The 14,743-nt window shown below is 36.9% G+C and overlaps 1 protein-coding gene across 2 annotated transcripts in view; it reads left to right on the top strand.

Moving 5' to 3' along the window:
- usp46 (ubiquitin specific peptidase 46) overlaps positions 1–14,743 on the top strand; it is a 104,047-nt gene that overhangs the window by 36,851 nt on the left and 52,453 nt on the right. Inside the window, exon 2 of one of the 2 annotated variants that reach the window (XM_072569280.1) lies at positions 6,864–6,917. The exons of the other annotated variant lie outside the window; for it this stretch is intronic. Within the exon in view, the coding sequence (XP_072425381.1) occupies positions 6,864–6,917 (54 nt within the window). The remainder of the gene's footprint in view (positions 1–6,863; positions 6,918–14,743) is intronic. 2 annotated transcript variants of the gene reach the window in all.

Genomic DNA, 14,743 nt, shown 5'->3' with positions numbered 1-14,743 from the left:
GGAGATTCAGTCCGACCAAGGGTCTAATTTTACTGCTAGGCTATATAAGGTGGTCATGGATAGCTTAGGTATACAGCACTTTAAATCCAGTGCATATCATCTTGAATTCCAGGAAGCTTTAGAAAGGTGGCATCAGTTTTAGAAGAACATGTTGAACATACTGTCAGGATTACCCGAATTATTGAGATAAAGGTATCGTTTTCGTATTGTTTGCAATTAGAGATGCCCCAAATGAATCTACTCACTTTATTCTCTTAAGTTAATATTCAGACGTAAAGTGGGAGGCCCTTTTGAAATTAATTGAAGAGAAATTGACAGAGCCAAAGTCTGAGCTCTCACACTTAGATTATGTATCAGAGGTGAGGGAGAGATTAAATGGAGTAGGTGAGTTAGGTAAACAGCACCTAAAGAGGGCACAGCATAGAATGAAGCAGGTGACAGATTAAAACTCTGAAACTTTGATGTTTTCCTGAGGGGATGATGTGTCAGTACTGTCACCAGTGATAGAAGAGCCCTTCAAAGTCAGGTTTTGTGGTCCCTATCAAATTGAGAAAAAGTTGTCAGGTAAACTATCTTTAAAGATGCCAGATAGAAAAAAAAATTGCATTGGGTATGTGTATGAACATATTGAAACAGTATTATGCTGGAGAGACAGGTGTTACTGCTCTGCAGAGTGGGGAATAAAATTAGAGATGTTTTGATGTGCCTCAAAATAGATTAAAAAATGAAGAAATCCTTGAGTGGGATAGGTTAGTAAACTGACTGACTGTCTCAGGAACAAAGAACGTAGGCTTGGAAGGCTTGTTACTGCAGTATGAGGTCATACTTAGGAATCAGATGGGGAGGACTAATAGTATTGTACATGAAGTAGACATAGGGAATGCTGTTCCAATAAAAACAACACCCCTATCAGCTTAATCCTTTCAAAGCCAGACCGGTCCAGATGGAAGTGGAGGCAATGCTCAACAAGGATAGCATCGAACTGAGCCAGAGTGAGTGGAGTTTGCCGATTGTTTAAGTTCTCAAACCTGATGGGACTCAACAATTTTACAAAGATGATTAGAAGGTCAGTGCCATAACAAAATCTGACTCGTATCCAATACCGAGATTGGAGATCTGTATAGAGAAAATTGGACAAGTCAATTACATCACCAAGTCGGAACCTTTATCAGAGACGGCAAAAGAAATTTTGTTTTTTTAACCCTAAATGGGCTAGGTCAATTTAAATTGATGCCCTTTTGATATGAAGAATGTACCTGCCACACTCCCAAAAACTCAGGAGCAGAGTTGTGGCTGGGTTAACAAACTGTGCAGTCTATTTGGATGATGTAGTGATCTTTAGTAAGTCCTGGAAAGATTACATGGTACTGTTCGCAGAGCTCTTTGAACAACTGAGAAGCAAAACTGGTAATAAACAAAACTGAACTTGCGAGAGTAGAGGTGACATTCTTGGGACATGACATCGGTCGTGGGAGATTGACCCCATGGAGCACAAAGATGAAGGCCATAGAGGAATTTCCATGACCAACCTCAAAGAAAGAGGTGCTACAATTTTTGGGATGAAGTGGATTCTATCAAACTTTGTTCTAAACTTGAGCAGTGTCATGCCACTGTTAACAGATTTGCTGAAGAAGAACATACAATTTCAGTGGACAGAACAATGTCATTTGACAATTTAAAAGCAATATTAACCACTGCACCCATTTTAGCTACACCAAACTTTTCAAAGCCCTTCAAAGTTGCCGTTATGTTAGTAACATTGGAGTTGGAGTTGTACTGCTACAGAAAGATGATGGGATTGAACTGCCCTCTGGTTACTTTTTCAAGAAACTCAGCATCCAACAGAGGAAATAATCTACAATCGGAAAAAGAGCTATTGAGTTTGGAACTGGTCTTGCAACATTTTAATGTATATGTCACATACAATGTGTCTGAGACGGTTGTGTACACAGACCGGAATCCTCTTAAATTCTTGGAATGCTTTAAAGACGAGAGTATGAGACTAAAAGTCTGAAAGATAGGACTCCAACAAAATAATTTATAAATCGTACATATTGCAGGTCGTAAGAATGTAATTGCACATGCGTTATCGCGGATTTTACTGCAAGTATAGATGAGATTGGTATCTACTCAATGCTATATGGTGAAAAGCTAATAAGAATTTAAAGTCATATGTATGTCATGGTAATGTGGTTAAGGATAGAAAAATATGAAGCCGTCTTTTCATGGTTCATTTTTTTTTAAAGGGGGAAAGTGTTATGAAGGGGTAGGTGTGTACTTGCATTTTGAGAGGGTGAAAGCTGGCAAGGACTGATTTGAAAGCACAGTGTGCTGAACAAACTGAAAATGTAACATTTGGTTGTGAACAAATAGCCGGAGCTGTGTAACTGTGGTACGCAACAAATTCAGTTTTGGCCATTCAGTTTAAATTATGCCCCAAGATACCAAAATCCCATTGAATTTGAATTTTAATGTTTTGATGACATCAAACCAATGAGACGGTCCGATGTTTTGGGGTATATAAAATCAGATATTTTGAACAGCAGTGAATGGCAAATAACAGCCAAGCACCAACCGACTGCTAACAGAATAGCTGTCTGGAAGGTTTTCGTGCATAAGAAACCTGTGCAGCAGAAGACCAAAGAAAAGACGACCCAGGAAGATGTACAGAGGAAAATCTACAAAGGTGAATTGAGGCAGTTGGCTGGTTTTGAAATGTGATTTTTATTTTTTGTAAATGTTAATTGGGGTTTTTAATCAGAATAATATTGTGGTGTGTGAGGTAAAAGATAGCTTTAAGATAAAGGAGTTGTAAATAGTCGTCTAATGTTTTCTTTTGGACATAAAGAATAAAATTGTTAATTTCTTCTTTTAAGTAGTGATATTTGGGATAGTTCTTTGCCACTCGAAATTAACAGATTGCATCATGAGGTGAGCTTTTTTGTCTGTCTGGTTTAAATTAGCAAAGGGTTTAAATTTACCCTTTGTCATAACATGATGTGATTGAAGATTTCAGCAGCAAAAGGACTGTTGAATATGGTTTATGTTGGCATGCTCTTTTTCTTTCTATTGCAGTACTGGAAGAACCTGCTTTAAAAAAAAATAGTATTTTTAATCACTGATTTTGAAGGAAATGTGAGAGATTATGTAGACCAGTTTGAATCTAATAACGTTTATTCCAAACATAAAACTAGTTTTAAATGTTAGAAAAGTTTTTTTCAGTAAGATGACACAATTCAGAGAATATATGGCTGCCAGTAATTCATTTGGAGCAAGATCTGGAGCAAGTGTCGTTTTTTCCTATTTCTACTTAAAAAAACCTAAATCTCCCCTCAAAAATTCTGAAATCTCAAACCATTTTTTCTTTGAAGGAGACAATAACAAAGCAGCATGAAAAAATAATGCAATGAATATTACCATCTCATAGCGTATCCAGTATCAAAATCTCATTAGTTTTGCAAAATTGTGAAAATACTGAAAAGTCCCAAGATAATTCCTTTTTTTTTTAAATCATTGTCGCTAAATTTCAGGAGATCTGTTTGGAATAGGTCGTCTTACATTTTTAAATAAGCCCTCCTGGAAGCGTTGCAGTCCTCATGGCAGTGGTATGCCCATGTGAATGTTGGTCAGGCAAGTTTAAGAATACTACTACAGTATTCCTACTGCAGGAGTTCTTTTGATGCTTCAGATTGTCATTGCCTCTCAAAATACAGTCTTAGCTCGTTGCTAGCAACAAAGTCGTTCTTTTACAGTCTGAGGATCAACTCCAAGATCTCATTTTACATAATTGGTGCAATGATAATGTCCCTACATTTGGACCAAAGTCTGTGTTCAAGTCCCACATATCCCAGAGATGTGTCATAACATGTCTGAACAGGTGGATTAAAAGTAATTATGACTTGACTGGTAAGCATAGATGTCCTCCGTGGTCAAACACTAATGAATGCTTGTTAGTAAATTTAGAAAAAACATTTGAAACCAACTTTTGAACAATATATCAAGTTGCCAAAATATAAATTGGAGCACATGTTATTTTCTGACCAAAATAAATGTTGCTTGACCTTTCTACTTGTTATACTAATCAATACATGACAAAATGCAATATCTCTTTAAATAGAAATTTCACAACAGATTAGATGTTTACTATTTACTGTAGAATATTTTAATCAATTGCTCCTGCTAGATGTTCTTATGGGTTAAGTGACATCATTTAAAACTGTTATCTTCCTAATTGAAATTATTCCAAGGAGACGGTGAAGGAAAATCATGCATATGTGTAAAGTAGAATTTAAAATGCATGATATTCTGTTAAAGAATATAGAACAGTACTGCACAAGAACAGGTCTTTTGGTTCACTGTTGTGCTGTTAAAATTTACCACCTGGCTAAGAATTGTAATCCAAGACAAACCTCCTCGTTATTTACCCCCCATTAATTTTCATTCCATCTGCACATTTACTGATCAACCTTCCAAATTGTTTGTACATACCTTAAACAGCAAAGTCTCCAACAACAATTCCTGCGGAACCCATTAAACATGGGCTTCCAATTACGGAAACACCCCTCAACCAATGTTTCCTGCTACTCCCACCAGTTCTGCATCTAATTTCCTTAATTTGCTTGGATTTCATCTGCTTTTACTTTATTATCAGGCTTCTATATGGAACCTTATTCAAAGCCTTGCTGAAGTCCAATTAGATTGTCAGATGTATTGCCCTCATCTACACATCTAGTCACCTCTTTTGAAAAGTTCAATCAGGTTGGCCAAACATGACCTCTTAACAAAACCCTTGAATAATGATACCATATTGGCTGTGCTCCTGTCCTCTACTACTACTCCTATGGCCAAGGAGGAATTGACTATTATTGCCAGTGCCCCTGCTATTTCCTCCCTTGCCCCTCTCAACAGACTGGGATGTATTTCATCCACAAGGCATGAATGTGAAGATTTGGATTTTTTTCAAATGATTAAGGTTGGGGTAATTTACTGAAAGTTTTCAAGATGGAGAGGTTTTAATAGGGCGAATAGAGTGGATTGAAAACCAGAGAAAATGGATTCAAAAGCATTGGAAAAGATCTCACCCCATTCACCAGCACTACCTTGCCAGTAGGACAAAGAGCATTGTTTTTCAGCATTTTAAGACCTGGAGTATTCTACCTTTTCAAAGAGCTGATTCTATGACAGTTGGTGGATACTTCGTATATGATCACATTGCTGGCTACTTCTGAATACAATCAAATGTGGATTTGAAAAATATTTTATTACATAGCAGGGCAGGCTAGAGGGACCGATAGCTTATTTCTTCTTATAATTATAGATTCGTACTCTAGGATGAGGAATTTGCAGTGTTATGGATAAAACGTAAGCACAACTTTTTTTAAGTGCCTTAATGGTCCGGTTGACCATCTTTTTAAATGTTTCAATAATTCTGTAGGGCGTAGCAGATGACGACTGTCAAAAGTTACTGCTGCAGTGGTACAAAGACATGCAATGAGACTTGAACTCTGCAAACCACTCACTGTGCTGATCATTTTTGATCATTTTCTGACCATTATATTGCAATGTATTTGAATTGTATACAGAGGTTAAAGGAAAGGTGAAGAAGAAGCTCTGGATGGAGCTGGAAGGGAAGATATTGTTTGGGCTGTGTAGCAGTTTGATGCCTGTTGAATAATTGTACTGTAATTTTTAGATTGGATACTCTTATTATAAAGGATCTAGTGGAAAGGTGCTTGAAACACTGAAGAGCTCTTGATACATTCTTCTGATAGGCAGAGAAAATGAAGTTTGAAGATTTTGTCTGAAAATAAGTATTGGTAGAACCATCCTTTTTGAAAAGGAAGAGGTTAGTAAGCCAGGTTACTTTTTGGACTGACCAACCTCCACCCTTATTGCCCATTCTGACGACCTGTCTGTGATCCAAATTCTTCGAAACATTTATTTGTAATTGCTAATATTTGACAAATAGGTTTGTTGATTTTAAAAATGTATATTATGCGGTCGACACTCAGATGTAGATTTTTGGATGTGTTGAACAATTATGTAAGTGACTGTCTAGGAAGCTGCATATGACTTCAGGAGGACATAGCCACAAAATAATTCAAAGTGGGATGAAATTCAACACTCTGAAATGGTCTATCCTGGGAGGAAAAATAGAATGAAATGTGCAATGAAGTTCCAAAGAAGTGGAGGCGTGGAGAAACTTAGTATCTTTTTTTTTAAATGAAGTGGTCAACTTAAAATGTTTTTGATTTTTAAAACCGTACCGGAATTTTTTATTTAAAAATAGGTCCATTGTGTATAAAAGAAAAATTAAGGAAAAAAAGGAAGGTGAGACCTGGAGAAATGGATTATTAATTGTAAAATTCTATCTGGTTTAAAATAAAAAAAACTTTTGGAACTTTTATAGGTCATTCAGCCTTGGAAAGAGAAAGGTAGATGTAATATTTCAGTTAGGGCCTTTTAAAACAACCCCTGTGGGCAAAGTTGCTCATCTATCTTTGAGTTGTTAATCTATCTTTTTCAGCTGCTGATGAAATTACTATGAATTTACAACTTTGGTTGAGATTTCTTGAATTAATCATTTTATTTTTTTGCCTTTTTGTAAAATTAGAAATAAGTTTGAATAATATTTATCATTTAATATTGTGATCAAACCACAACTGGAGTAAAATAATAATATGACCTAATTATAAGTTGTTGTGGAGAATTCTGAGCATACAAAGAGTAAACACTGATTTAAATCTCAATACAAACTATTTCATTTTTTTTATCTATGTGCAGCTGTGTTTTTATATGTTGTTTTTGTTATCGGGAGAGGGAGGGGGAAGAGAATTGAGATTCTCATTTTTCTCCCTTTACAGGCCCCTCTCCACGGCGAACTGGGCCACGGTCTTCTCCACATCTGCTGTCAGGAGGTGAGATTGAAGCAGGGTGAGCCAAATCACGTTACTGTAGTCTTTTTCCCTTTGCAGGCTGCTGTAGAATGTACTCCTAAAATAGGAAGCGTGGGACACGCTGAGCTTGGCATTCTCCACAACTTAGGTTATGATCTGATATAATCAGTTAATCTGGTAGGGCTGTTTCAAGCAGGGACAGACAGCAAAGATTGACTCTTCTAGTGATGCTTCATTGATCATTGTTTAGATAATTATTGCAAATACGGCAAACTGTTTTCAGAATATACACTTAATATTTGTTTGTGTGGAAATACCTTTTACTTACAAATATTGATGGAGCCCAAAACTGAATTGGTACCGAAATAAGTTTTAAAGTTTGTTCTGTCTTGGTTAGCAATAAAAGGCTTTCAGATCAGTCTATCACTGGAGCAGTTTAATGGGTCTAACCTTGCTATAGCATGGAGTGTAAAGACGTTTGCATTGGACTTAACTACAGTATCCTTAAGCTCATTTTTTACTCCCACAAAGTCACAGCACATTTAACGAGAGAACCAGGTTGTATTTAATCTGACCGTAGAGAGCAACGGACATTGGATCGTCTACGCTTAACTAATCTGAGAAATGAACATGGGAAGAAATGTGCATTAGCGAAGGTGAATTCAATGTTGGACCAGGTACAAAAAAAAATACTTAACTGGGGAAGAAATAGTTTGCGTGAGAGAGAGGAGGCAAAAGGGATCAGAAAGCAAGAAAAAAAATTTAAGTTTTTAAATGGTCTTTTTTGGAACAACACTTTTAGTAGTTGTCTTTCTGTGCAGGCAAAGTTGACTGGCAGTAATGAGCATGTGTTGACGTTAAAAGGTCACTTGGGCAACTAATTAAATATATATCAGATTTTGTGTAGTGGAAGTTCATTATAGTGCAATTCAAGATGGCACAAATCTGCTTATGGTTTGAAGTTCTTCTGGCCCACAAAATAAGTAAAACTTTGCTGGTTTAAGATGGGGGGGACAAATAGGAGTTTCTTTATAACATAGTTCAACTATAATGCAGTTTCACTTTTATTCCTCCCAACACCCACATTATATCAAACTACCAGTGTATCAATCATGAAAGTACTGTACAGGCACATAAGCAATATGTATCACAAGTGAAATAGTGAAATGCTAGCATTAGCCTCACCATTATTTTCGCAGAAAATTCTGGCCCATTACTTTGTTTCTTCTGAAAATAGTAAAACTATACAATTGCATAGCCTGACATTGTGGTCTCTCAACAATCCATTTATTTTTGGATGCAAGTTATCACTTTTACATGAAACTTAATGAACCTGTCCGTTTAAAAAAATATATACAAATGTTGATAGCCAAAATATGTACTGATGTCCAGGCCTACAAAGATTTCCAAAAGTGTTTTTCAAGTATTAAATGATGCAAACAAATTGAGACTTTTAAATTTGGGGTGGAAATTACCACCGACGCTAGCTTACAAATATTTAAATGTTGTGATAACAATGTTAGTTTGTAAAATAAAATTATTGAAGAAGGGGATCAATATTTTATGAACAAGTTAGGTATTTGTCAGCATCCATTTCCACACTGTATCACTAAATGCTGTTTTAAATATTAAGGAAATGACCTCAGGATAACATGTTTGGAAATCACTGAGTTTGACTTCGAATGTACAGTGTTGAGTACACTTATTTCGACAGGAACAGTGGATGGTGTGCTACTGTTGTTTCGGTGATTTGGATTGAAGGAAGGAAAATTGCCAAGATTGCTACTTTTTTTTTAAAGGCAGAATTATATGCTGGAGTTGGGCTCCTGGGACTGCAATGTAAATATTGGGGATGAGTCTACCTTTCTTTAGCTGGCTTGCTCCAGTTCAGTCTTTCAGAATACTACCCTTCAGTGAGGTTAGACTTCTGTCCATTTCCAGGAAGAAATTCCATCTAAAAGCTGGCAACTCTGCACCCTAGCTACACCAACAGGAGCAGCAACCACTGCTGTGAAAGTGCATTCAGCGATGGACCCAGATATTCAGGCATATCCAGGGTTTTGCTAGGATCCAGCTGATGGGCTGCAATGAGGATGGGGGGGGATGGCATTGTTGGTTGGGGCAGACAGGGAGGGTAGAAGTTGTGAAAATTATGTGGAGGGCCCTCTGTTTGTTATTCAGTTCCTACATAAGGGCCTTGATGGGATTGTCTTGAAGGTTTGGACAGGATAGCAGTGCCCTAATTTGGAGTTTCCCCCTTTTATGCTTGTTTACATGTAACATTGAATCCTTGATCTCTATCCAGTTTTCCATGGAGAAGGGTGTCTATAGGTTTAGGGCAAGCTTGTTCTTGGCTCGATGTCTCTTTGATTGAATAGCTTGTCTAGAGTCACATGAATACCTGAATTAAGTATTATTTCAAAAATCATTTTCAAAGTCTTTTTATATTCAGGAATGCAAAAGAGCCAGTGGGGATTGGGATGAAATGATAAGCACCAAATAAATTATTGGCTAATATGTCTTTTGATTTTGTTCTTGATTATTGGTTGCACATAGATATCATAGCATTTAGGATAATGGTTTCAGGACAAATTTTTTATTCTAGTACAAGGCTTTTTTGCCAGTTCTGTTAGGTGGATTCTTTGATGCACAAAAACAAAGCACAATTACAGAAAATATTTCCATTGACTTCACTGCTTCAGGAAAATATTTTAAGGGAAAAATCTGTGGCAGCTTAAAAGATTTAGTGCACAGCACAAATAAAGCTCATGCATAATCCTTCATTGATTATCTCCTGTCAGTACCTATGACTCCTTATTGGATAAGCTTAACATGTTTTCTGTAAAATCGCCCAACATGGTTCCATGTATAAGGGAGTCAGATTCTTTAAGTAATAATCTGCTTTGGTTTTAACTTTGTGTCCAAATGAATCCAAAGGATTCCCTCAGTAAGCCTGTTTATTGTTGGAGATGTATTCAGTGATGAAATACAAGCTTTTTCTGTAAAGCTCAGTGCTTCAGTAAACTTTTTTGTATCATTCATAATTATTCTTGATTCGTGTGAAGTAAATACTTTACAAAGTTTGTGACTGGCATGCACAAGTATTTATTACAAATGCTTATGTTTAGCATTTGTCAGTCTTGCACTTTGTGCTTGTGAATAACAGAATTCCTGCTTATTTTTAGCAGTCTTTATCGATAAATTCTGCCCTTGATGATAAGAGACCTATGGCTTAATAAGCACTTGTATCAACTGGAAAGAAACATTGGTGTCAACAGCTAAGATGAATACAGGGTGTAGTGTTTTCTAATTATGTAGTGTTTCATAACAGTATATTTTCTAATCATTACACTTTGGCATCACGACTAGTTTTTCTGATGAAACAGGCATGATTTTTCTGCTTAATGCTTTTGAAAGTTGTCTACATTGTGACAATTGAAGTATCTTCGTTTTCTTCCTTATTGGTGAAATCTTTTGTTTCCATTTACAAATTTGTAATATTCTTCTTTAATTATCACCATACTAAAAATCTTTCTCCTCAGTTATGTCCAACCAAAACACACTTTGAGGTACTGCTGCCATTAATCCCTCACCTGTTCCACTACATATGTCAGGGAAGAAAACATCACCTAATCAAACACAGAAAATATGATCAAACTTAACATAAAATTTGCTCAACAAATCTGTCTCTCTTTTTCCCTCCCTCACAAACATCACAACGCACTCAGCCTGGCCTTGAGCATCCTGAACTATGGGTGCACCAGACCCCAACACCTGCCTAGAGGAGAAAACCATTTTATTTTGTCCATCACCAATGCCACAGGAATCCACTAGTAATGAATAAATTCTTTGAAGTACTGTTGCTGAATATCAGAGGTGATGTTTTCATATGTTTTAAGTTCTTACTGTTGCATGTTTTTCGCAGTGGTTCCACTAAACACAATTTTCAGTTGGTATAAATAAGTCATGATGTGTTCATTGTAAAATGTTGGTGCTGAAGCATATTTGAGGTCAAGCTCAAAGGAATTGAACTCCATCTTTATCTTCAAAGATGCAGCAGTGAAGATCCCATCTTGTGAAATTTATCTTGTCTTTGGGTCATTAAAATACATACCCCATTCTAAGAGCACTTTTTGAAAACTCTGCATCAGGTTGTGTTGGCATTTTATTAGCAGACACTGTAAAGTAATAGAATGCTATTTGAAAGATTTGTGTGATTCGTAAGTGTAGATTGACTAATAGTGTAATTCCATATTCATTTTTCTGAATTTTAGCTTGAATTCAGTCATGACAGGACACTTTGCATTTCCCCTCTTTTAAAAAGTTGTGTAGAGTCAAAAATGACATTACTGAAATGGTAAAATGCTGGAAGTAGGCCTTAAGTATAAGTTAGAAAACATAATTTGGATTCTGAAAACAGCCTCCGTGTTAGCAATATTTTTTAGAGGTGAGGAACATATTAAGACCAGTTAGCCTAACATCTGTGATGTGAAACTGATTGAAGTCTATAATGGAGTATAGGGTAACTGATCACCTTGAAGATTTCAGTTAATCAGGGAGTCAGCATGGGGTCATGAGGATAAGTCATGCCTGACAAACCTCAGCTTTTTAAAGAGGTGACAAAGATGGGGATAGAGGTAAGTTGGATGTTGTTTATACGGACTTCAAGAAAGCTTTCAATAAAGTACACACCAGAAACTATTGGCTAAGATGAAACCCTGTGAAATCGTTGGCCAATTACTGAAATGACTCTGAAATTGAATGGCAAGCAACAGTTGGAATAATCAGTAAGGATGCATCTTGGCAGGAAGTGACTAGTGATATCCTGCCGGGATCTGTGTTGGGGTCTCAATTATTCGCTATTGATTAAAGATAATAGCATGACCGGTCAAATATCCTAATTTGCTGATGACACAAAATTGGGCAGCATTGTAGACAACGTTGATAGCTTAGAATTACAACAGGATATTGGTAGATTAAGTGAATGGGAGAAGCTGTGGCAAATTGAGTTTCATATACATAAGTGTGAGGTTATCCATTCTGAACCTAAATAGATCAGGGTACGTTTTTTAAAAGGCGCAAAGTTAAATACACTGGATGATCAATGGGTTCAGCTGCATAATTCTTTAAAATGCCATAAACATGGACAGAAAGCAGTTAAGAAGGCTAATGAAATGCTGACTTTGTATTTCAAGGGCTGGAGTATAGAGATGCAGATGTTAATCTGCAGTTGTACAAAATCCTGGTTCTAGTACTGAGAGCAGATCATGGCACCACACAATAGGAAGGATGTTTTGGTCCTGGAGGAAGTGTAGTACAGGTTTAAAAGAATGATAGCTGGACTTCAGGGATTATGTCAGGAGAAGAGATTAGACCTTTTTTCTGCAGAATTTAGAAGGTTAAGGGTGGTCTTATTGAGATTTTCAGGATAACAGAGAAAGAGAGGGTAGATAAAGATAACATTATTTCCACTAGTTGAAGAGTCGAGAACCAGGGGTCATCGCCTAAGAATTAGGGCCAGGCCATTCAACAGTGATGTTAGAAAGCCCTTCTACACATAGTAGTGGAGGTTTGAAACTCTTCTCCTCAGTGGTTGATGCTAATTCAGTTGTTAAATTTAAATCTGAGATCTCTTTTTATTAGCAGGGAATATCAAGTTATATGGGCCCAAATCAGGCATATGGAACTTGGCCACAGATCAGCCTTGATCTTGCTGAATGGCCTACTCCTGTTCCTACGTACCTTGGTGCTTCCAACATTTAAAGACAATATTTGATTAGATACTTATACAAAAACATACCAAGACCATGTTAACAGCACCAAAATTGTTTGATGCTCTTAATAGAAGGACTATCTTTCCTGTGCTATGATGCAGGTGCAAGACCAGTTAACAGCACCAGATTTGCTATCCCATTTGCTAAACTTGCATGTGCAGTACTGTTAGGGGATTATATGCTTTTAAGTAATGATCTATTGTAAAATAGAGATGGATGGGTGAAAAGTGGAATTTTCCACAAAGCAGAGAACAATGCACCTTTTGAAGACCATTTCATGGTCGGTCAAAATGAGTTAACTTGAGGCTTAACCACCTTGACCTGATGAAGATATGTAATTGAATTAAGCTGGAGGAAGGGAATAAAACTGATTATTTTGGTATTAAACAATGTGGAGTTATTACACAATTATGCTTTGTTAAAATAAATTTCAAGAGAAAGGTATTGTCAAATATCAATTGAAGATCTTCACACTGGTTAATTTCTGGTAATAAGTTGAGGGTATGACTAAGTTCAAAATGGATAGTGGGACGTACTGTTAGGGGATTGTAAACAGATTTTTCTATTTAGTTTTGGCATTTTAGGTCAAAATTATGAGATCTCATTGCTGTGAGCATACTTTTTGATGTTATATTTCTGGATTACATTTCATTTTTGTTTTTCAGTGGCCTTAATCCTTGAATAAGTGTTTCCCATCAACACTAATCAATCCCATGAATTGATGACTCGATCTATATTAAGTAGACCTGTTATTGTGCAAAATGTTATGCACTAAATGAAACTAGTATTTTGTTGTTTGACAGTTGAAGGTTGTTTGACGTAGTCTTTCCTTGTGTAATTAGTTGCTGGATGGAGCAGAAGAGACTGATTGTGAGCTTATCTATCACCCTCTGCCACACATTTCTCAGTAAAGAATAGTTTCTAACAGATTGGAATATTTTCATTTCAAAGATCCAGTGTTAATATCAAGTGCTTCCAGACTTAAAAGAAAACACTGTCAACATTATCCCAAACTTAAACTGAGATTGTGGCTGAGTGGTATTGTCACTGGAATTAGAATCCAGGCAAATGCATGAATTCAAGTCCCACCAGCACAGCTGGTAGAATAAATGGAATTGAAAGCAACTCAAAGTAATGTTGCCATTAAAACTATTATCTGTTTTTGTAAAAAGATTCATCTTATTCACTAACATCCTTTTCAATGGAAGGAACTGTGCTATCTTTACCTGGACTGGCCTACATGTGACTGCCGATTCATAGTAATTTGGCAATGGGCTCTTAACTGGCCTCAAAATGGCCTAGCAAACCACCCAGTTCAAGGGTAAACGTAATTGTCTCAACAGATTGTAAGCTTGCCCACTAAGGTGGCAGGTTTATTTTCAGACATTTTGTCACCATGCTAGGTAACAATATCAGTCAATCTCTGTTAAAGCTCTGGTGTTCTGTCCTGCTTTCTATTTGTGCGTCTTGATCTGTTAAGGTGGGTGATATCATTTCTAGTTCTTTTTCTCAGAGGTTGGTAAATGGGGTCCAAATCAGTGTTTATTGATGGATTTCTGGTTGGAATGCCAGGCATGTCTCTGGTTAGCTTTTCTTGGGATGGGTGTGTTGTCCCAGTCCCAGTCGAATTGGTGTCCTCCTTCATCTGTATGTAAGGATGCTAGTAATAGTGGGACATGTCATTTGTTGATGAGTTAGTATTTGTGTATCCTGGTGGCTAGTTTTCTGCCTGTCTGTCCAGTGTAGTGTTTGTTGCAGTGCTTGCAGAGTATTTTGTAAATGACATTAGTTTTGCTGGTTGTTAGTACAGGATCCTTTTGGGTTCATCAGTACCTGTTCGTGTTGGTAGAGTTATGGGCTACCATGATACCAAGGGGTCGGAGTAGCCTAGTAACCATCTCCAACATGTCTTTGTATGGTAGTGTGGCTAGAGTTTCTGGGTTTGTTGTTTAAGAATCAGCAGACTGTTTGTCGGGTTCTTCTTGAATATGCTGTATTGGTATTTTTCTTCTGCTCACAGTTCCTGGGTGCTGCAGTGTGTTGTGGCCAGCTTAAATCATGTCCTGATGCAGC

Source organism: Chiloscyllium punctatum, chromosome 1 (assembly GCF_047496795.1).
Source record: "Chiloscyllium punctatum isolate Juve2018m chromosome 1, sChiPun1.3, whole genome shotgun sequence".
In the NCBI taxonomy this organism is placed as follows: Eukaryota; Metazoa; Chordata; class Chondrichthyes; order Orectolobiformes; family Hemiscylliidae; genus Chiloscyllium; species Chiloscyllium punctatum.
Note: the sequence above shows the minus strand (reverse complement) of the source record. Positions and strands in the feature narration are given on the sequence as shown.